We start from the raw sequence: 24,650 nt of genomic DNA on the forward strand, positions 1-24,650 counted from the left end.
ACATGTTTTCTATATGGGTTAAATTTTCCACAGAAATCTGTCCTAAGTTTGAAATCTGTTTTTTTGTGTGTGCAATTAATATCTACCTTATTGAATTATAGGTATTTTAGGCTTCGAAAAGACAATACAAAAATCTGCATTCTTCTGGACCAAACTGAACGGTGCTCTATTGGATTGGGGCAGCCTTTAAATAACACAATAAAATTAATTGTCTTGTTAATCTCCTATGTCTCCAAGTACTAGGGAAATTTCCTATTCTTTCTTTCAACCTGGACTTTCAGGTATAAAAGATTTGTCTGGGAATACTGTGTGAGAATTATGTTACCATCATCATCAGAAAGGCACTGTGTGTTAAGTGCTATTCCTAGTGAGTTATGAAATGTGTATTCTTATTGCTCTTGGTTGCAATTGCAAAATGTTAAAGGTAAAGTATTAGTCATGTCCAAAATTTTACAGTGACTTTCCAGAAAAAGGAAAGCCAAGTAAAAGACAATATATAACTCTATTTTTAAGTGCAAGAGAAGAAAAACTAAGCATCTTGACATCTAAAAATAAATAGACTAATTCTGTTTGTCACTTATTTAGAGCAGTATTGAATTCACAAAAAATTATCACTCAACTAAACTCTATAAAAACAGACATAGTTGGAATCAGGATAAATGAAAATGTGATATTAAATGATATTTTCTTCTTTATATTCATTCCCCTCCATAAATAATACCACGAATACAAACATTATTACCTTCTCATCTACGTCTTCTAAAGCATTTCTGCATTCTTCCACCTGGGATTCAATCTCTGCAGGGACTATGGTGTACATTTCAGAATACTTGATTCGCAGTTTTTCCATAATATTCTCAAAAGTTAGCTTCCCTTTCTTAAGAATGCTTTGAAGCTCCTAAAAAAATCAAGAGAGTTTCAAATGCTCCCAGAGAGAGAAAAAGTTTAACTTTAAAAATGAAAGCTGCTTTCCAGCACATCCTTATGATTTAAATGAGCAAACTTTGCATGACAAAACCTCACTATTGATACAAGCTGATTAAGCCTGAGAGATCTTCAGTTCGGTTAGATGATGCTTTCTAAACTGTAAAGAATTAAACTTGATATCTCTTCATAGTGTCAAACCATTGTCCTGAAAAGACATTACAACATCTCCTGCTTCTAAAGTACCTCTAAGATTTAAGTATATCTCAGTAGCAGTCTTGATCTAAAAAGCTGCTAGTAGCAAGTTTCAAAGATTTTTTTTTTATTATTAACTTGTTGCCATTTCTGCTTCTTCCTACATTAACATCACAATGATTCAAGGCCACTAAAAGCCCTGTGTTTGAAGCAGAAGTGTCTGCTTTCAGGTAATTAGACAGCCCAGTGGAGCTCAACCTCTTTCAAAAGGGAGGGTTCCAGTTCCCTGTAAAGAATGTGAGTTTTTAGGAGATAAAAGAAACCTGAACAAACCGTCTATTGGTAGTGGCCTAGAAACAGAATCTGATCTGCGTTCTCCTGCACTAATTATAAAGGAGAAACTCATTTGTTTGGGAAAGTTTCCCAAAGATAAAGTGGAAAAACACTTCTTGACTTTCCTGTGGCTTTTGGGGGTTTCTTTCCTTCTTATAGTAGCTAGTCAGTAGCATTATTTGTGTCAATGGATTGAGCCACCACACTGAAGAATGATTACAGTTTTGAATGACTCCCCGATATGTCACTGCTTTCCTTTTCTTAACCCTCAGCAGAGAACAAATCTAGAGAGGAAAAGTCAGAGAACACCACCATTCTGACAAATGTGGGGTTCAGATACAGTGTGCTCCCGGTTTATCTAGACCTCGCTGGGAGTACAGATCTTCATTCAGAGCTACCCCAAGATGGCTTCCCCATGAAGAATGCTTCTGTGAACCAGAGTAAACTTCCTTTTTCATTGAAAACCAAAAGCTCTGCAACTTTTGAACAAAGCTTCATCACTTTTGCCTGTTACCACTGAATGGAATGAAAAGAGATGGGTCTGAAAATGACCCTTAGCCTATGTATAGACTGATATTTAGTTGCTAAGCTGTGTCCGACTCTTTCACAACCCCATGGACTGCAGCCCACCAGGCTCCTCTGCCCATGGGATTCTCCAGGCAAGAATCCTGGAGTGGGTTGCCATTTCCTTCCTTCATTGGCAGGTGGATTCTTTACCACTGCACCACCTGGGAAGCACTTATATATAGATAGTGTGATATAATAAATATATTTAGAGTTTTTACATATTAATTTTTATTGGAGTATAGTTGTTTTACAATGTCGTGTAGGTTTCTATTATATACCAAAATAAATCAGCCATATATATAGAAAAATTCCCTCCCTTTTGGACTTCCTTCCTATTCAGGTCACGACAGTGCATTAAGCAGAGTTCCCTGTGTTATACAGTATATTCTCATTAGTTATCTATTTTATATAGAGTATCAATCCCAATCTCCCAATTTCTCCTAAATATATTTAGTCTTCATCCCTAGTTCCTGGCACAGCTTCTAAAACCTTTGGAATTTCCTGGATTGGGGTGAGTGTCTTTTGTTATTTATAACAAGCCTTTTCCAACCCTAAGGGAGTTTATGGTAATAAGAAGACCTTGGTGGGTGGGTGAAGGGTGGGGGTGTGTAGGGGATGACAGCTTCAGGAAGGGGGTTGGTTGCCACGGGAACCAGCCATGTGATTAGAGGGTTGGAACTTCCACACCCCTAGAGGGGAGAAGGGCTAGACTGTGTTAATCACCAACTGTCAGTGATTTAATCAACCATGCCTATATAACTGAGCCTCCATTTGCTGCTGTTGTTCAGTCACTCAGTTGTGTCTGATTCTTTGCAACCCCATGAACTGCAGCACGCCAGGCTTCCCTGTCCTTTACCATCGCCGTGAGCTTGCCGGAACTTATGTCCATCAAGTCGGTGATGCCATCCAGCCATCTTATCTTCTGTCATCCCCTTCTTCTCCTGCCTTCAATCTTTTCCAGCATCAGGGTCTTTTCTAATGAGTCAGTTCTTCACATCAGGTGGCCAAAGTATTGGAGTTTCAGCTTCAGCATCAGTCCTTCTAATGAAGATTCAAGATTTATTTCCTTTAGGATTAACTGGTTGGATCTCCTTGCAGTCCAAGGGACTCTCAAGAGTCTTCTCCAACACCACAATTCAAAAGCATCAATTCTTCGGCATTCAGCCTTCTTTATGGTCCAACTCTCACATCCATACATGACTACTGGAAAAACCACAGCTTTGACTATATGGTCCTTCGTCAGCAAAGTAATGTCTCTGCTTTTTAATATGCTGTCTCGATTTGTTCCACTTTTCTTCCAAGGAGCAAGCGTCTTTTAATTTTGTGGCTACAGTCACCTTAAACAGGGTTTGGGGTCGCTCTGGATTGATGGACACATCAAGGTGCTGGGAGAGTGGTATACCCAGAGAAGGCATGGAGGTTTCCTGCCCCCTCCCCATACATTTCTTCTGGTTGGCTGTTTCTGAGTTGTATCCTTTACAATAAACCAGGAATAGCGAATAAAGTGCTTTCCTGAGCTCTTTGAGCCATTCTAGCAAATTTACAAACCTGAGGAAGGAGTCATGGAAGTCCTGGCTTTATAGCCTGTCATTCAGAATTTACCAGTGGCACGTGAAGTGGGGGAGTCTTGTGGGACTGATCCCCAAAGCTGGTGGTCAGTACTAACTCCTTGCAGTTAGTGTCAGAATGGAATTGGTGTGCCAGTTGGTGTCTAGAGGGTTGAGAACAGGTTAGTGTGTGGGTGGGGGGAAAGCACCACACACTTGGGGGCAGAATGTTTTGAGTAAAAACAGTTCCACCCCATCAGAGATAAGGTATTACATCCTACTAAAGCGAGCAGTTGAACATACTATACAAGAGTAGTCACAGGCCCTGTTCATCACACACACCTGAAATGTAGTTGAAAAGGGGTTGCTTGGTCCACACTGGCCTATTCCCAACCTGGTCCCAATCTGCTCTCTGTGCTCCAACCATGTGGATCTCCTGTGGGTCTGCCCACACCACGCCACAGGGCCTCTGCACATGCTTTCCTTTTCTAGGTTCCCTCGACACTAGCCATCGTATTACCTTCACTCTAATAACTTTGGATCCAAGATTTCAGACCTGTATCAGCCACATTCACTATCATTCCTCACTTACCTCAAGCTGTTCTGCCTTTTCTGGACAGTCTTGTAATTCCATATTTTGGAAAGAGATTGTGGTCTGTTGAAATAAATTCTTCAAAGTAGTTATTTCTTTTGTAAAGGAATGTCTTTCTTGGATTTCATTCTGCATCAATTCCTTATTTTTTTGGGCTTTCTGGAAAAGCCTAAAGTAGAGCATCAAAATAAGATTATTCCTTTCTTCTGTTTTTCTCTAGGCAATAATTTTAACAATTAACAAGATGTCTATATAGCTGACAAAAGACCTTTTTTCTCCTGAGAGAAAATGACCAGTTTTCAAGATGTATAGACTATATGAAAACTGAAAGTGTTGGTCGCTCAGTCACGTCTGACTCTTTGCGACCCCATGGATTGTAGCCCGCCAGACTCTTCTGTCCATGGAATTCTCGAGGCAAGAATACTGGAGTGGGTAGTCATGCCCTTCTCTATGGGATCCTTCCGACCCAAGGATCAAACCCGGGTCTTCTGCATTGCAGGCAGTTCTTTACCATCTGAGCCACCAGGGAACCCCATATATAAACATATATCAAGTTCTATCACTCCACCAAAAACCTTCTAAACCTCTAAAACTTTCATCTCAGAATACCTTCTTCTCACACTTTACCTTCCAACTGCCAGCTCTATCCTCCTTTTTTCCATTTAATCCCTGAGTTCAACTGAATATGACCAGAGGTGCAAATGAAGGAATGAGTGGGCTCATAGGGTCAGAGATGACCCCACTGGTCTTTCTATCTGAGCTGCCCCTACTTGCTATGGATGCAGTCATCATGTTTTTTGGAGGAACTTAAGTCATTAAAATCTTTCCTCAGGGCTATCTGGTATTTCTAGCTACAAACATATTACCTCCTTTGACCCAGTGATCCTACTTCTTGGCATCTTTCTTGATGAATTAATTCTGGAATGAAATTCTAGCATAATACTCACTATGAGCTTTAGTCAGTCGTGGCCTACTCTGCAATCCCACGGACTGTAGCCTGCCAGGCTCCTCTGTCCATGGAATTCTCTAGGCAAGAATACTGGAGTGGGTTGCCATTTCCTTCTACAATACTCACTGTAGTGTTTTTACAAAAATAAAATAGATTATATATAATTTTAAGGTTCTGTATTAGGGGCTTGGTTACGCCTGAGCGACTAACACACACACTCACATAAATACATTATTGGGCTTCCCAGGTAGCGCTAGTGATAAAGAATCAACCTGTCAATGAGCAAGATGCAAGAGACATGGGTTTGATCCCTGGGTCAAAAAGATCCCCTGGAATAGGAAATGGCACTCCAGTATTCTTGCCTGGAAAATACCATGGACAGAGGAGCCTGGTGGGCTACAGTCCAAGAGGTCACAAAGAGTCGGACACCCCTGAGCACTACTACTACTACTAAATACATTATAGCATATCTACAAGGTGATATAGTTATATTTCAGAGAACATTTAATAGCATAGGAAACTGAACAAAATATGCTGATAGATGGCTCAGCAGAATACAAAACAGGATAGTACTATAATCACAATTAAAAAATATATATATAACCATAGTAAGAAAGTTGAATGATTGGTAGTAACTGTCACTGAATGGTAAAATTAAAGGTGATTTTTATATTAATCTTCATAATTATCCACATTCTCTAAAATTCCTTTAATGAATATGTATTGCTAAGTTAGAAAAACAGCAAACATTAAGAAATATTTTTGAAAGATTCACCCACAGTAACACCAAAATGGAGAAGGTGTGCTTGTTTTAATTATGATTAACATTAATCTTTTCTATCCTTTTCACACCTATCAGTGTTGATGCAACTCAATTCTGCCATACCATCTATCCTTGTTCTATAATATTTTTATATTCTAGAAATTCAATATTTTCTCAATTTTTAGCCTGAGTTATCAAGCCCACTTCCTTAGTAGGCTTTCATAAATCTTACTTGTGGCATCGTTCTTGCATAGACATAATCTCTTGAGATGCAGGAACACTTTCCACAGCCCCCACGCCTTCAGGAGTGTTCTGGATATTTTTTATGCGCTGCAGAAGAAGGGCCAGTAATAGCTGTTGCTGCTCCACATTCTCCTCGTATTGGCGTAAACAGTCCAGCAGCCCCAAGAGTTCCTCTGTGGAGGCTGCCTCTTTCGCTTGGGAAATTTCAGGAAGTTCTTCTTGAAGATTATCTAGGATAATTACTTCTCGTTCAATCTAATTTAACAAGAAAGAAAGAAAAAAGGATCTGAAATAAGTAAAATATATTCTTACCACTTCAGGACTCACGAATCATAATTTGGCTCGTCAGAGGATTCCCAACACCAAATTCCAGTTCAAAGTAATATCTGTCTTCCTATAGCTGGGAATATTATCCCTTCAGGATTTTAATCCCGTGGTTCCCAGCTTTGATCATGTAGATGTGTGGTTAAAAAGAAGTGTTGCTGTTATGAGCTGAAGGAAATACTATTGAATATTTTCATAATTTCTTTTTCCTTTCAGGATCAGTTGCTTTACTAAAGCAATTCCTTGAATGAGCTCAACCAAACTGCATCCATGAAGTAGAAGAGGTTGGACAAGTACTGGATAATTTTTCTATAACTCTCTCTTTTCCTTCACATCCAATCCCTATATACTCAGAAAAGTAAGTTCAATGGGTCCTCATTACCTGTCACCTAAACCAATGGGAATGCTGCCCAAATGACTGGACTGCTCATGTATTTCTCAACCACAGCTAAATGTAGAATTCAGAAATACATAACCTAATAAATCAAATCTCTAGAAACTGGGGTTCTACCAGCCCTGAAACTCAAACAAAGACACAGAAAACCAGACCCCTCTTACTCCCTCTTCAAATCCTCTAGCCCTCTCCTCTGCTGCAGCAAACACTTATCACATTGTTTCAGCATTGTTAACATTCCTGCTGTATGCTCAGACAGAATCAGGCATCTTGCAGTCTTGACGTCACTGAATATCACACAGCTCATCTACATTTATGACAACATGCTAACTTAAATGATGAGCTGGATGCCTAGTAAGACGTGCCAAAGAATGAGAATTCAAGAGCACCAGCATCAATTAAGTTTCTCAGGGACCAATGGTCTGGGGCATGCCAACACTTCTATAAGGTAAAGATCAAGTTGTTCAATATTGCACTTCTACTGCCAAGAACGAGGCCCAGCACCAGATGGACCCTTTGGGATTTTGGCAGCTGTGTATGCTATACTTGTGACTGTTGCTCAGATCCATCTATCAGAATGCTGCCAGTGTGGAGGGGGCAGTGCAGCAAGGCCAGGCTGTGGTATAAGCCACCCTGTCACTTGGGCCATAGGTTCCAGCCGAGTCTCCAACTGCTAGAATACATGGGTACATGTGCAGATTGGGCCCTCTCCAAAGGACTCAGTTATGGAGTTTGTGCTTTCCATTACCTCAAACCTAAATTCAGTTGAACTGAAGTCCTAGTTCTCAAGCAGGCAGCTGCAGTTCCCCCAGGGAATGGGTTCCACTGGGTCATTTTACATTTTACCCCGCTCCAGTCAAAGAACCAGCATGCACAGAAAGAAAGAAACTGCTATGTGCACAGAGGTAACTGTCCATCTAGGGTTTCCAGCACACACTGGGGTTGAGAGAACTATGTTCATAATCCAGGATTAATCAAGCATTTCTTGGTGCTTCCATGGCCAGTGATAACCATAAACGGGCAACTGTGGCAACCAGGACCCGCTAAGAGTAAAGCGACTAAAGGCTCTAACCTTTCCGGGGTCAGCTCTCCTATCTCCCACTCCTGTTCCCTCGGATCACTTTCCAAAATAAACCACCTGCTGACAAGCCCCTGTCTCAGGTTCTGCTCTCTGCTGTTAAAGCTGCTAAGTCATTAGGAAGAGAATGCAAGGGGGAAGAATAATTTTTTTTTTAGGACAATATTTTCATCCAAAAGCCAGGCAATTCTTCAACTTGTGAATGGATAAAGTGTTGTGTGTGAGTCTAGTAGAATATTACTCAGAAATGAACTACTGATACAAGCAACAGTATGAGGGAATTTAACACACACTATGCTTAGCGGAAGAAGGCCAAACTCAAAAGCATTTGAATCCATTTTTATGACTCTGAAAATGGCAAGACAGATTACTGATTGCCACAGGCTGGAGGTAACAGAAGAGACTGACTACAAAGGGCACAGGGGGATTTCTGGGTGATGGAAATGTTTGAAGCCTTGATTTATTGGTGGTCATGTGACTATGCATTTCTCAAAATGCAGCAAACCCTAAATTAGTAAGAGTTACCACAAAGATTATGCATTCATTCTGCAGCCCCTGGATGATTTTCCTTGGACAGAGCAGTCTAACAAAAATTGGTTATAAAACTTTTGGGTTCAGTCAGTTATAAAGTTGAGTCTAGAAAGGGAGGAGGAACTATAGCTGTTTCATAAGTAAACACAGTGAAGGAGACTGAAAACTTGCAAGCAACAAAAATAAGAACTAAAACTAAAACGGAAAAGACTTTGGGATCTTTGGTAGAAGAGAAAGAAGACAACCTTACACCTCCCATCATTATTGAAGACATGCCTTTATTTCAGCACATTACAATCAGTGAAGCATAAAATGATGATCCTGAATAACCAGGAATGAATAATTAAATTAAGCAGACTCTGCTTAAGAAAACAGGAAGGTAAGACTTTAGGGGGAAAACACAGTAAATCAAAATTTAAATTAATTTTTTAATTGGTAAATTTAAATAAGCACGTATACTTTTGAAAATATATTTACAAAACTTTCTTTCATAAAGATACTGGATTGTACTTTTTAAAATATAAATTTATTTATTTTAATTATAGGCTAATTACTTTACAATATTGTATTGGTTTTGCCATACATCAACATGAATCCACCACAGGTGTACACGTGTTTCCCATCCTGAACCCCCCTCCCACCTCTCTCCCCGGGGACTGTATTTTTTAAAGACAGAAATTCATTTTGTCACTTGTAAAATCAACCATGCCAGAAGAACCTTGCATGTACAGGTATTTAGATGGTATAATTTTTATTGAATGGATGAAAGCTATTTGAAACTCATATCAATTTGGTAGGTGTAAATATCATTTAAGTGGATAGCTTAATGGTTAAAAACGGACTGTAAGTTGAATCTTCCATCACTCACTTATGAAACTGAGCAACTTAATCTCACTGTGCCTCATTTTCTTCGTCTATAAAATGAGGATAGTAAAAATATCTACACTTCATAGGATTCTTGTGAGGATAAACGTAAGTGTAACACATGTCAAGTGCTTAGAACTGTGCCTGACACATGTTCAATTAAGTGCCTATTAAGTGTTAGTAGTTATTATTGTTAGTACAGGAGAACGTATTTTGTTTGCATTACTCTTTGAAAGACATCCTGTTAGCAGATACTGTCAAATGTATGAATAACTACAAATATAACTACTACTAAACAACTACTGAGTATGATTGCCTGGTACTGATAAAATATGATTGCTAATGCGTATAGAGCAAGAAAAGATAATGTAATAAAATATAAATAAGCTTAGGACTGGCTTAGACATGGATTTGAATAAGAGCTGTCCCTCAACAAATACTAAGTGCCAATTTAGAGCAAAGCCTTATTCAGATTCCAAAATTATGCAATGGGCAAAATAGATATGGCCCCAGTCCACAGCCCCAGTTTAATCACTAGCTTAGAGGGCTTGTACCAACTTAAATTTCTAAGTGCCTCAGCTTTTCCATTTAGAATATGGTCATAACAGGTAACTCGTGAGGGCAAAAATTCAGTGGCATCATGTGTGAACGGCCTTTTTTTTTTTTCCCCAGCCCTGCTGTGTGGTATGTGGGATCTTAGTTCCCTGACTAGGGATCAAACTCGTGCCCTCTGCAATGAGAGCAAGATGTTCCTAACCACTGGACTGCCTTCTCAGCACAACACATGGGAACACACTGCACAGAAGGCCTCAGTAAACAGTGCCATTGTGGATGAAAAAGAACCGGAGGCTGGCAGTCCTGCTAACAGTACAATTTTACAAAGCTCCTTGATGTTTTCACATTCAAGATACTATTTACTAATCCAACCCAGGCAACATCACTAAAATGATACTCATTTTCAAGAAGACCAAGTTTTAAGTTTGGGCTTCCCTTGTGGCTGAGCTGGTAAAGAATCTGCCTGTGAGGCAGGAAACCTGGGTTCGATCCCTGGGTTGGGAAGATTCCCTGGGTTGGGAAGATCCCCTGGAGAAGAGAACGGCTACCCACTCCAGTCTTCTGACCTGGAGAATTCCTTGGTCTGTATAGTCCATGGGGTCGCAAAGAGTCAGACACGATTGAGTGACTTTCAAGTTAAGTTCTGTAGGTAACTTTCCTCTATCCTTAGACTGGTAGAAGAATATGACAGTGCTAAACATTTAAATCCTAAAGCAATGTGACCTACGGCCAATCAAGTATTGATTATATTTCTGTTTTAAGCAATTCAGCAGGAATTTTGACAGGCATAAGAGAGAAGAGTTTTCACTTAACGTTCTGATTTGTACCTCATTTATGACTGGTTCTGTAGAAAGATTAAAGAATACCCTAAGATAATTTTATGTGGTGTTGGAGAAGACTCTTGAGAGTCTCTTGGACTGCAAGGAGATCAAACTAGTCAATCCTGAAGGAAATCAGTCCTGAATATTCACTGGAAGGACTGATGCTGAAGCTGATGCTCCAATACTTTGGCTACCTGATGTGAAGAGCCAACTCTGGGAAAGATTGAAGGCAGGAGGAGAAGGGGACGACAGAGGATGAGCTGGTTGGATGGCATCACTGACTCAATGGACATGAGTTTGAGCAAGCTCTGGGAAATAGTGAACAACAGGGAAGCCTGGCATATTATAGTCCATGGGCTCACAAAGAGTATGACATGATTGAGTGAATGAAAAACAGCAAAGATAATTTTATACTATTTAAAATTTTCCTTCTAAATGTATGTGATGCCTTAGGCCTCAACCATGGTTAAATTAACGTCTGTGATCAGTTTATACTATGGAGGTTTTCTTTGAGACAGTCTTTGGAAAGAACATCTTATATACTTTTAGGTCAATAATTAACAACTGTAGTTAATTTCCACAGTTAACAACTGCAATTAATTTCAAAATAAGTTGATTATTATGAATATTACCTTATTCTAACCTTTAATGTGATGGAGAGACAGTTATTTTTAAGAGGGTTTAAGTTTTCATTCCAATCCCCAAGAAAAGCAATGCCAAAGAATGGTCAAACTACCGCACAATTGTACTCATCTCACATGCTAGTAAAGTAATGCTTAAAATTCTCCAAGCCAGGCTTCAGCAATATGTGAACCATGAACTTCCAGATGTTCAAGATGGTTTTAGAAAAGGCAGAGGAACCAGAGATCAAATTGCCAACATCTGCTGGATCATCAAAAAAGTAAGAGAGTTCCAGAAAAACATCTACTTCTGCTTTATTGACTATGCCAAAGCCTTTGACTGTGTGGATCACAACAAACTGTGGAAAATTCTGAAGGAGATGGGAATACCAGACCACCTGACCTGCCCCTTGAGAAACCTGTATGCAGGTCAGGAAGCAACAGTTAGAACTGGACATGGAACAACAGACTGGTTCCAAATTGGGAAAGGAGTACGTCAAGGCTGTATATTGTCACCCTGCTTGTTTAACTTATATGTAGAGTACATGATGAGAAACGCTGGGCTGGAGGAAGCACAAGCTGGAATCAAGATTGCTGGGAGAAATATCAATAACCTCAGATATGCAGATGACACCACCCTTATGGCAGAAAGTGAAGAAGAACTAAAGAGCCTCTTGAAGAAAGTGAAAGAGGAGTGAAAAAGTTGGCTTAAATAAGCTCAACATTCAGAAAACTAAGATCATGGCATCTGGTCCAATTATTTTATGGCAAACAGATGGGGAAACAGTGGCTGACTTTATTTTTCTGGGCTACAAAATCACTGCAGACGGTGATTGCAGCCATGAAATTAAAAGACACTTACTTCTTGGAAGGAAAGTTATGACCAACCTATACAGCACATTAAAAAGCAGAAACATTACTTTGTCAACAAAGGTCTGTCTAGTCAAGGCTATGGTTTGGTTTTTCCTGTGGTCATGTATGGATGTGAGAGTTGGACTATAAAGAAAGCTGAGCGCAGAAGAATTGATGGTTTTGGACTGTGGTGTTGGAGAAGACCCTTGAGAGTCCCTTGGACTGCAAGAAGATCCAACCAGTCCATCCTAAAGGAGATCAGTCCTGGGTGTTCACTGGAAGGACTGATGTTGAAGCTGAAACTCTAATACTTTGGCCACCTGATGTGAAGAGTTGACTCATTTGAAAAGACCCCGATGCTGGGAAAGATTGAGGGCAAGAGGAGAAGGGGATGACAGAGGATGAGATGGTTGGATGGCATCACTGACTCAATGGACATGGGTTTGGGTGGACTCCGGGAGTTGGTGATGGACAGAGAGGCCTGGGGTGCTGTGGTTCATGGGGTTGCAAAGAGTTGGACATGAGTGAGCAACTGAACTAAAATTATATGCACAATAAACATTTTAAAGATCATATGGGCAACTCATCACTTATTTCTAAGTTATCTGACACTGAAAAAATACCACTATCATGAAAGAACTTGAATCATTCTTGAATCATATCTTGGAGATTATTTTGCTAGGACCTGATCGCTATAAACCATGGACATGGTTCCATATATGTGATCTAAACAAATGGTACAGATCAAGGACTTGTTTTACAATTTTAAAAAATGAAAATAATAAAGCAATTTAAATGACACATGTTAGTAAACTGTATGTTGTGACTGTTGCTCATAAGCACTTACTTCTTCATGGACAAATTTCCACTCCTGCTTCAGTTCTTCACACCACATCTCCCACTCTTTAGCAGCTTCCAGCAAATTTAGCCATCTCTCCCAAAGAGCCGATGTGCTTCTGAGCAAATAGAGGCTGTCACTGTCCGTGCACGTGGCTCTCAAGTGTCTGAGGACCTGTCGTTGTTTAATCAGTTCTCCCTTGGTTGATATAAGATTTGACACAAAGGCCTTAAGAGAGAAAAGAAAAAGATGAATAGAATTTTTCTGAATTCAGAACTATTCTGAGAGTTATAAACCTTTTCAATCTTGAACAATTAACGTTTTTAAATCATCCATAAGTAAGATGTGATCCATTTTTATTCCTTTTGAAAGTCAATTTGAGACAGATGAGAAGTGTCAATGTATTGTTATACAGCACATGAATTTAGAATTATGGGGACAAATAATGACCCTTAAATCACATTTTCCAAGTAAACATGTGTCTTCCAAGGTAAATATTCCTAGAAGTTCATTTTTTAAAAATTTTAATGTAAGTCTCATATTTTGTTGTTGTTCAGTCATTAAGTCATGTCTGACTCTTTGCAACCCCGTGGACTTCAGCACGCCTGGCCTCCTTGTCCTTCACTATCTCCTGGAGTTTGCCCAAGTTCATGTTCTTGAGTTGGGGATGCTATTCCACCATCTCATCCTCTGCAGCCCTCTTCTCCTTTTGCCTTCAATCTTTCCCAGGATCAGGGCCTTCTTCCAGTGAGTCAGCTCTTCCCATCAGATGGCCAAAGTATTGGAGCTTCAGCTTTAGCATTAGTCCTTCCAATGAGTATTCAGGGTTGGACTGGTTTGATTGCTTTGCTGTACAAGTGAATTTCAAGAGTCTTCTCCGGCACCACAATTTGAAAGCATCAATTCTTCAGTGCTCAGCCTTCCTTATGGTCCAACTTGCACATCCATAGATGGCTACTGGAAAGACCATAGCTTTGGCCCATATTTTACTAGATAGGTATTAATAATTTGTACACTTACAGCATCAACCACTAACACATTAGTTAAGGTTTTTTGGCTTTGTGTTTGTTTGTTTTGTGGTAGATGATAAGCACAGATGATTTAAAATGTTCTCATCCAAATGCTTATAACACAATAACTGCAACAGATAAAAACTGTAAAACTAAAATTGCTCAGTAATAAAGTATAAAAAGTAACCAGAATTTAGCACTTAAGATAGTTGCATTAAATGCTCTGTCATAGACCCAGTGATCTCCAACAAAGTAACAAGCAAGGCAAAGCTTTCAGAAGAATGATTAATAAGGACAGTATGCTACTGGGCAGAGGACTGTCCTGTGAACTCAATTGATTAACTCTCTCAGAACCAATGCTTCATTTTCCCCATGGCTTTCGGTTGAGGAATTTTCTTGAGTGTTATGAATTAGGTTAAAGATTTCCGTGGGTCATAACAGAGCCATATCCCCCGATGCCCCCACTTGCTCTTCCTGCCAATTTTTGCACACAGTCTTACTGAAGAGTTGGAGTATCTGTTACCTTGCTCTGTTCCAAGCGCTCCAAAGCTTCTTTGTAAGACACTGGCAAGGGGCACATGGACTGCCCAAGAATGGTCTCCATCTGGCTGAGGTTAGTGCAAATTTTCTCATTTATATTCGTATAGCATTTGTAATTGTCAAGACACCTAGTGAGGCACAGTTGGGGGAAAAAAGTAATATTATACTTTATTTAGTGCAATAAATTCTGAACTTTCCAGAATGTATTCTGAACCCCTAATAAAAAACAGAATTTAATTCTCTTTTTGCTACTCATTATATTTCAACAAATACTTATTGACTACTTCCCCCTCACCAGATCTGCACGAGACTTTTAATGCAAATATTAACAGGTAGATTGAGACTGTTCCCCAAACATTTCAACTTTGGAAAACTGTATTCTTGAACACTGCCAACAAGGTGTGAATTGGTACAATTCTTGTAGAAAGCTCCTTCGTCTTAAAACTGCTCATAACTTTTGATCAAGAAGTATTCACAGAAGAGGCTCAATTCATCAGCAATAATAAAGATTCAAATTAAAACCACAATGAAATATCATTTCTCAACCATCAGACTGGCAAAAATTAAGAATTGATGAGGATATGGGACCACTGGAATATTAAAATGCTGCTGGCTTGAGTAGAAATAGATAAAATCATTCAGAATTAAAAATTTAAGATGTGTATAACTTTTGACCTGGTAATCACAATCCTAAGTATACACCCAAGGGAAGTGAATTTGAAAACGTTCTTCCTAGAAAAAACTGCCACAATCCAAATATCTACCAATACCTGGGTGAGTGAATTTTACTACAGACAAAACATGAATGAACTTCAGAATCATAATGATACGTGTGAAAAAAAAAATGAAGTCACAGAAGAGAACACATACATGAAAACAGGAGACAAATATATAGTAAAAATATTTTTTAAAGCAAAGGCATGGTCAATAAAGACAGGATAATGGTTATTTCTGAGAGGAGAGGGAAGGAGTCCACAAAGGAATTAAAAAGTCATGATGTTTACCTTTGAACCTTTCAGTACAAAGGTGTTTATCATTATTCTTTACACCACATGCAGATTTCTATAAACATTCCATTTTAAGCACTTGATATTAAGAAAAAATAAAAAATGCAACAGAATATTTGCTATAGGTTTCCTTAGACAGTGATTTTTATTTTCCAAATTATTTCTAACATGTACATGTTAATTATAATCTATATTTGCTCTTAAAGCCTTACCTTTAGAAAGAAGTGCCTACCTTTCTACTTCAGCTTCCTTTTCTTTGGCTGCCTCCCTCAAGGCTGAGTGCTTAGAAACTAAGTCCTGGAAAGTGCGCTCAAGTTGTCGTTTAGCTTCCAGGCTGGATATAGTCCCCAGATTCTCAGTGAGGTCCTGGATGCCTGCTATTGTGGATTTCAGTTCCTCTTGTTTCCGGCGAGGCACCTCTACTGATTCTTCTGGATTATCAAGATCTACTCTATGCGACGCAATGATGGCTTCCAGATAGGAGATGATCTCCATGGCCCTGGAGACCGCTTCATTATAGCGTGTCATATTTTCATAAGCATCATTCAAGACATTCTGGTGAATGGGAGATTAGATGCTGTGATGAAATTTTCAAATGTGGGGGATTTCTGTCATTTTTGAATGTCTGGGATACATTCATAATACGTCTCTGGGTCATACAAGAGCAAGCGTCTCACACTTTTAGTTTGATAATATTACACTGATATTTTAAAATGAATAAGTTTTTCTTTGCATAAATAAAATTATTTCTAGAATTATTTCATATTGAAATTTTAAATATTTCATAAAGAAAAAATCTAAATTTAAAAATACATGTCATGAATCATTTCTAATGATATATATTAATGGTCTAGAACTCTTGTATTAGACTATTAAATAAAACAACTGAATATATTTAATGTATATAACCTCAAGCAATATTTGTGAAAAAAAAAAAAAAAGAAAACAAAACTGGAAAGCCTGCCTCCCCAGATCTGCTGCATTTCTAAATTAATGTCTCTGCCATTAACTTTAGTTTTGAGCACATCACTTAATGTCTCCAGATCTCTTCTTGCTGAAATAACAAATAGTTCAAATAAAGAACTTGAAATGTCCCTTCCAGTCCATCTCTAAGCATAACAGTTTGAAGATTTATGTACAGTGTTTCTAGGAACCATATTAAAATCAAGTGGAGAAATTTATTAAGTACCAATTTAAAGAACATATTAGAGTTCATATGACTTTATATTTCTATAGCATTTATACCTAGCAAAATAGTTCAAATACATTATCTAATAACTCTTTGAATTAAAGAAGGGAGTTAACTTCCCCATTCTATAAATTCAGTGTGACAATTCAGAAAACACAGTGAAAGGAGTTATGTTAAGCACAGTGTGTTTAACTGATGCCTAAGATATCTACCCTTTTACTACAGGAAAGGAGGGAGTTTGTTGTAGTCACTCTTCAACAGGCATCAGCAAACTTTTCTTATAACGGGTCATACTAAATATTTCAGGTTTTGCAGGACATACAGACTGTCACAACTACTCAACCCAGATGTTGTAGCAGGTGGGCAGCCATAACAATCATCCAGTGAATGGGCATGGCTGTGGCTGTGTTCCAATAAGACTTTACTTATAAACTCAGATGCTGTAGGCAGATTGACCAACGAGCCTTAATTTGATGACCACTCTCTAAAAGCAGACAGATCTCAACATGAATCCTGGTTCTGTTACTACTGAAAGACCTTGAGAAAATGGTAGTTTCTGAACTTCAATTTCCTTGTTTTAAAATGAGGCTAATATTAGCAGCCACCTCACAAAGTTGCTGTGAGGATTAAAGTGTTCAGCATACTTCCTAGACATTGTAAGTGCTAAAGAAATGTGGAGTTACTGTTTTGTGTTCTTTACACCATATTTATTCCACTACATTCTGCTATTTCTAAAAAAAAAAACAAAACCCAAACTTTTTGGTTCTGAGCCCAACATATTCTACAAGGCATACAGAACTAACGGTGTCAAACATCTTTTTCCACTAGGAGCACTATATTTTGATGTGGAATGAGTTGGGGCTATAAACTGGCCCTTTGAAGTTCTTTAAAATGACTATTCTCCTGTGTAGAATGTTCTTATAGAACCTGTAACTTCTGTTTTTTAAATGTGTTTATTTTTAATTGAAGGATAATTGCTTTACAGTATTGTGTTGGTTTCTATCAAACATCAACGTGGATCAGCCATAAGAACCTGTTATTTCTTGAGAAATGTAGATATTAATGAGAGTAAAACATAAAATCAGGTTTTTGTTTTAAAAAACATGAAACTAAAACAAATACATTAACTGCCTAATTAAAGAACTTACAGTGCGGGAATCAATGCTTGCATTAAGCTGCATGTAAAGATCTTCAATGTCATTTAATTTTGCCTCCACATCACTAGCTTCAGAAGAATTTTCTTCACTTTGCTTCTCAATAACAGTCACAGCTTTAATGCTATTCATTTCTGCCTGAACTTGTTCCTGAAACACTTCACAATTATCTTTTTCATTTTGAATGTATTCAATTTGCAAATTTATAAGTAATGGCTGTTGTAACTGAGATTTTATCTGATTTAAAACATGTAAAGAATTTTCCAGTTTGTCCTTAAAATCCTTTCCATCCATTTCTTTCAGTTGGGATTGCAGGGCCACTTTTTGTTGGAGAACCTGGCGCAACTTATTATTTTCTTCTGCATACAGCTTTAGTTGTTGTATTTCTCTCTCTTTGAATAAGTCATCAAAGTCTTTATTTTCACTTAATTTCTTGATAATTTCATGATACAAGCTCATGGCTTTCCCAATTCTCTGATTCAAAATTTGAGCATTGAGCAGACTGCTTTCTGGTGGAGTGTTAGGCATTGTTAGTACTGGTTCAGCCCTTTTCTTAATTTGTAAATCCAAAGCCTTCAGTTTAGCTAGTGATGCTTGATATTTGTCGTATTCTGCCACAAACGTATTCAACTGCTTAATTTTTTCTTCAAGTTCTCGTTCTTTTTCAAGTACTTGGGTTTGTATTTGATCAAGTTGGGTCCAATCCCACTTTAGTTCTAAGCAGTCAAACACTTCTTTGAGTTTCAGAACTTGTAGGATACTAGATTGAATGCCAGTGATTTGGTTTTTAAGATGATGCAACTCCTCTTTAACATCTGGGTTTACTTCTGGATTCAGTAGAAGTTCACTGTGCTGTATATGGTCAAACTCCTTCTGAAGTGCAGATATTTTTTCATGAAATTCTCTGTAAAAATTTATCTTGTGTTCTACTTCATTACATTTATTTTGAATGAATCGTTGAGTTCTGTTGGCTCTGGTCTTAAGATTTTTCAATCGATCATCTAGAAATAATCTTTCAAATACACTTAGATCCTTAGAGAGGCTTGTTTGTTCCTGAAGATGTGTCGAGATTACACTCTTGATTTCCTGCAATTCCTTTTGAGAAGTGGTCAAAGCAACATACAGTTGTTCTAGTGCAGCTTCTGTGGAGGTTGTTTCTGTCTTGGGGATCATCAGTGTTTCATTTCCTTGAAGTGAAAGTTGAACCTTCCCTATTATGGCAACAAATTTGCTTCTTTCTTCCAATTTAAGTTCTAATTGCTGTGATCTTTGGGTTGATTTTAAAACCAGCATTTGGTATTGATTCTGTAAGTCCTGAAGGAGGTTATTTAAATCATTGCTCTCATATGTTGTGAGGTTAGGAATATTATCTTTGACCTCTTCAACCAAGGACTCCACAACCTGCTGCTTATCTAGGATGCCATCGTGCACCACCTTGCATTTTCTGATCTGTGAAAGAACATCATCTGGGAGAAGGGAAATGGGAGGAGTGAGTTCACCTAACAGATTCTTGACCCATAAGATAGCCTCTTTTATTTTGTATCTGGTTTCACACTTCTTGATCTGATTTTCCACCTCCATGTTTAATGGTTCCAATGCTTCCAACTGCTTCTGCAAATTACTTGTTGCATCTTCTAAAATCTTCCTTTCTTTTTCTCCCCAAATTCTCTTCATCTGAAGTTCAGCTCGCCCCTTGAGCATAGAAAACCTATGCTTTATAGTATGGAGTTCAGTGGCCAAAGCAACCATGCTTAGATTCCCTTCCTGGGCTTCTGGAGAGTTTAGCCTTAACTGCAGATGCTGCTGCTGCTGCTGCAGGGAAGTTTCAAGGTCTTGAATTTTACTCATGAGAAACATAAACTCATCGTGCCCCACTGATTGTTGAGAATACTTCTTCTGAACTAGTTGTTCCACTTGCTCCCAACCATGTTCAAGTAGCTTGATCTGGCTTTCCAAGAGCTTCTTATCCATGTCAGTCAGACAGTTTGATAAATTTTCCCATTCAATTTTCATCTTGCTTAAAGAATCTTTCTCTTTTTCTATTGATGCCAGAAATTTTATAATTTTGTCCATATAGGTTGCACTGTCCAGGAGTCCCCTAGCAAAAGAAGAAAAAGTGAAGCTTATTAATATTTACTACCTCAACATGAAGTTAGCTGTCATTAAAAGAAATTAATTCTGCTCTGAATTCATGAAAGAGAAGATTAGATTCTCTGTAAGAACACTCTTTCCTTAAAACAAAAATCAGAATCTTGTTTACTGTGGCTCTCAATTAATGTGTGACAATGTAGAAAGCTCATCTATAAAATGAGTATCGTAAAAATGCAGAACCACAGGAAAGGAGAAAAGAGCAAAGGAAACAATGTATGCAAAAGTCCTCTATAATCTGTAAAGTACTTATGCAAAGTTAGGACTAAGGAAAATGACAATATCCAACTCCTTTGTTATCATCTTACCAACAATAACAACACTGATCAAGAAGGCAGAACCATCAGGCTAAACTTTATTTTTTTAAGGAGAAGCTGTATTTAATATACATACCCAGAATATATAAATGTTTCTTTAAAATAAGAAAACCACTAAAGAATTTTTTAATGGTTTCCATATGAAATTAATTTCTATACTGTAGTATTAAAATCATAATATGCTTTAACAATATAAGCTCTTAACACCCTGGGCCTGTCCAAAGAAGTGAAGCCTATGGTTGAAATAAAGAATGCACGTCCTAAATTCTTATACTTACACTTTTAGACTTTCCTTTTCTGTCAACAAGGCTTTCATCGAGGATTCAGCTGCCATGAGATGTCCCTGAAAATCTTTAAGGAGACAGTATTGACTTTCTTTCTTTTTCTTTAAAGTAATAAGTGCCTGAAGCAGATTATCCAAGTGCTGCACTGAATAACTTTCATCGTGGAGGACCAAGGCACTTGTTTCTGTTTTGTTGAGATATTCACTTTGTTCTAGAGGTTCAATGGCTGCTTTCTTTCCTTCCAACAGGGTACATAATTCCTGAAAACAAGTAAAGGAGATCAATAAATATACACTTACTAATTCGCTGATTAATTAATTCATTTATTTTCCCCCTTGCTCTTTCCTTCCAGTAATACATTCCATTCCAAGAAGATTTTTAAATATTTCATTTGCACCCAAAGAAACTAAGGTCCTGACATTTAAAAGATCCCTGCCCCGCCCCCCCAACACTGGAGTCATGTTAAAATCTAAACTAACATTCACCATTGGTCTAACTTCTAATAGCAATCTGGTCACGCTATTGTGTTCAAAGGTTCTATAATGTCTAAAGAAGATTGATCTTGCTTTTATTATTTACATGCATCATCTCTTTTTCCTCTTTTAGATACACGTTTACTATTACATAAACTTGGCTAAAATTCTAAGGATCATTTTTCAAAACATGATCATGTACTGGATTTTTAGATGCCTTACCATGGCTATAAGTACATAAATGTATAAACACAGTTATGTCAACACAGCTATAAAAATGAAGGAGGAGTACCCCATAATGTTGATAATTAGGAAAAACAAAAGGAATTCGTCAAATGCAGAAAAATAGATATGACTAAAAAAAGGAATAATGACAAGCCAGAAACTCCAAATTTTATCACTGAGTAAGTAAGTTTTTAGGAACTTTTTGAAAGAGAAAGACTAATGTTCATTAAACTCTTACACTTTTTAAATGGAAAGATTTATACAACTTACTGATTAGTACATAATTATACAGTTACCAAATTGATCATCAGGCAAAGGTTAAATAAGACTTTTCATTCTGTGCAAGCAAGTTTTTGGTAATTAAAATATATTGTATTGCACTAGATAAATGATGCAATCATGTTGTCAGTGTTTTTCTTGTTTCCATACCTTTATCTCTTTTAATTGTTCATTTCTTAACATAACATCTAATTCTAAAGGTTGATTTTGCAGCTCATTGACTTTCTGCTCATCTTCAGTGTTTTTCATGCTTTCTTGAACATCAAGAGAAAGTTGTCTTGACAAAATCATTTCCAAAGCTGAATTCTGAAAACATAAAAAGATTAATTGCTAAACAGACTAACTTCCAAATGAATAATTTTTATTTCTCTTGATGAAAAAATTCCAGTTTCTTCTATTTACTCACATTAAAGACTTTTCAAAAGTGTATTTTTGCCATGACCAAAGTGGATTTTTTCACGCAATATTTAATGACAATATTTAGTATTTTCCACGCAATATTTAATACCAAGAAAAATGAAACTTTTTTGCAAGATAGTATAGGATCTAGCATTTCTCAATTATATAACTGAGGAATAGCTACAGTCTTAAAGAAAGAAAACAGATATGAACAAAACAAAAGTTCCAAAGCGCATACGTAGTATTCACCATGATGCAGAGGGCTGGTTTAATAAACAGGCATTCAATGGTACCCACTTACAGTTTAAAACAGTAAGTGGAGAGATGAAAGAAATGCCAAAATTTCATGCATTTAAAATGTAATGCTTTAAACCAAGTAATAGTAAGAATTCCAATTCTGGGTATGGCAGAACAGGTTATATAGAGGGTAATTTGATCTTTTCTAAAAGCTCTAAGAACTTGAGGTTCTCAATAGGATATACAGAGATGGCATTTCAATTCATTTATTCATTTTTTTCAACAAACATTTGTTGAGCACTTATATATACCAGGTCCCACAGTAGTAATTTTAAAACATTTCACATTATTTTGCTAAGGTAGTAGATTTCATTTTCAGGTCACTTTATAAGTGAAATATCATTCAATTCTGCCATATACTTTCATGTCAGTAAACATCTAGTCTGTACCAAGTCTGTGAATAAAATATATCCACATCGCCAAACATGGCAGAAATTGCTAAAAAATTGTCTTAAAAATACAGCCTAGATAATAATGTTATGATGTTAACAATGGGAAAAACTGGGTAAGGGATAAATGAGAACTGTCTGTACTATCTTTGCAAGTTTCCTGTCAATGCGAAACTATTATAAAATCAGGATTTATTTAAATAAAACAGATACCGTCTGGAGCTTCACCAATACTGATTGGTAAGAAAATTCAGTTGACCAGTGTTACTGGTTTTGAAATATCTGCTTGGCACTTAGCACAGGATACTTCTTCTAAAAGGCTGTAAATAATTGGGATGATTTTGCCAATTTCCTCCATTTCTAACAATTTATTCATGAGAACTATGGTTAATCTCCATGGAAGGCAGGATCTCTGCATGGGATGGGGGGCAGGGAGGGAGATCCAGGAAGACTGAGAAGGGGGGGCGTTGGTGCCACATCACAGATTTCTACACCATAAACTGAAGTCCTGCAAGGGCAAAGCCTGTCTCTTTGTCACCCGATGGCTACTGTTACTTAGTACCCCAACAAATCCACCTGCAGCGCAAGAGCTACTGAGCTAAAGACATAGACACTAAACCCAGGAAATCTTCACTCCTTATCAATAATTTATTAGGAATTCAGAGCCCTGGTCTCTCTTACCTGATGGACCGGTCACTTGACTAGCCACATTTACAACCTGCTATTTGTACTCAGCCTTCAGTAGTCAGAGAGAGCATCCTAAAAAACCTAAAATCACCCCAAAACACCATTTGTTTACCAAATCCAAAAGCCATGTTTCCACTTTGGCAGAAAATCCAACAGAATCCCTCAAAGGAACATTTGAAATTTAAAAAGTAACATTCCTTTGTGCACACTCCAGAATTAGAACACAGACACCTGCCCTGATTGGCTCCTGGAAAGATTCTTTTGTAACCAGCCATCTTTTGCTTCTCATCTTTAGCTCTATTCTGATTTTCCAGACTCATCTGAAACATCATCTTTTAAACAATAAACAATAAGATGTTTCAAATATATTTAAACGAATACAATATCATGGTTACTCATGACCCATGACAAGGATATAACTGATATAATTTTCCATATTAAAAATACAATTTAAAGTCCAGTCCTCACTTCTTTTTCATCTATTCTTCCCTAGAACTAACCACTATTCTAAATCCACACACATTTGTCTTTATACTTTGACTACATATATTAATATTCATACAGTATTATTTTATGTATTTTTAACTCATAAAATTGGAACCACATATATATTATTTTATAACTTATTTTCTTCATTCAGCAATATGATTTGAGGTTTATCATGGTGTCAGATATAAATCTCACTCAGTCATTTGAGGTTTTATACAGTTCTGCTGTCTGAATGAACATGTATGTCTGTCAGGCTACTATGGATATTACCATGCTTCCAACTTTTCCTATTTTAGATATGCAATGATAAACACCCTTGTTTTAAGTCTTCTTGAACATATGTGAGTTTCTTTGGGATGTTTTCCTAGAACTGAAATTACTCCTTAATCCACCCCTGCTGATCTCAGTTTAAGTACTGTTTCCTTAGAGAAGCTCTCCCTGACTACAGTTCAAGTCAGACTCATTTACTGTAGATTATAATGGAAACATGTTTCTTCCTTTAGTTCCTGTAATTAGGCTCTCATCAGATAATTAGTTGGTTAATGTATGTCATCTCTTGTAGACCAGAAGCTCTATGAGAAGAGAGACCATATCCATTTTCATTCACCACTGAACCCTCATTGCCAACTCAAGAAAGTTTTACTGAATGGATGTGTAGATGAATTCACGTTAGAAAAAAATAAAAGGGTTTCATTTAGTCTTCGATTGCCAAGATTAACAATTAGTGGTTTATGAAGTGGAAAGAAGTTGAGGACCAATCAATCTAGCAGTTA

General features: G+C 37.5%; 1 protein-coding gene across 1 annotated transcript in view; it reads right to left on the bottom strand.

Moving 5' to 3' along the window:
* SYNE2 (spectrin repeat containing nuclear envelope protein 2) overlaps positions 1–24,650 on the bottom strand; it is a 271,450-nt gene that overhangs the window by 134,068 nt on the left and 112,732 nt on the right. Inside the window, exons 45-53 of the mRNA XM_068963775.1 lie at positions 21,767–21,922; positions 20,634–20,899; positions 17,885–19,988; positions 15,780–16,102; positions 14,524–14,668; positions 13,000–13,218; positions 6,103–6,368; positions 4,159–4,327; positions 743–898 (exon numbers count right to left, since the gene is read on the bottom strand). Coding sequence (XP_068819876.1) covers positions 743–898; positions 4,159–4,327; positions 6,103–6,368; positions 13,000–13,218; positions 14,524–14,668; positions 15,780–16,102; positions 17,885–19,988; positions 20,634–20,899; positions 21,767–21,922 — 3,804 coding nt within the window. The remainder of the gene's footprint in view (positions 1–742; positions 899–4,158; positions 4,328–6,102; positions 6,369–12,999; positions 13,219–14,523; positions 14,669–15,779; positions 16,103–17,884; positions 19,989–20,633; positions 20,900–21,766; positions 21,923–24,650) is intronic.

Source organism: Capricornis sumatraensis, chromosome 2 (genome assembly GCF_032405125.1).
Source record: "Capricornis sumatraensis isolate serow.1 chromosome 2, serow.2, whole genome shotgun sequence".
In the NCBI taxonomy this organism is placed as follows: domain Eukaryota; kingdom Metazoa; phylum Chordata; class Mammalia; order Artiodactyla; family Bovidae; genus Capricornis; species Capricornis sumatraensis.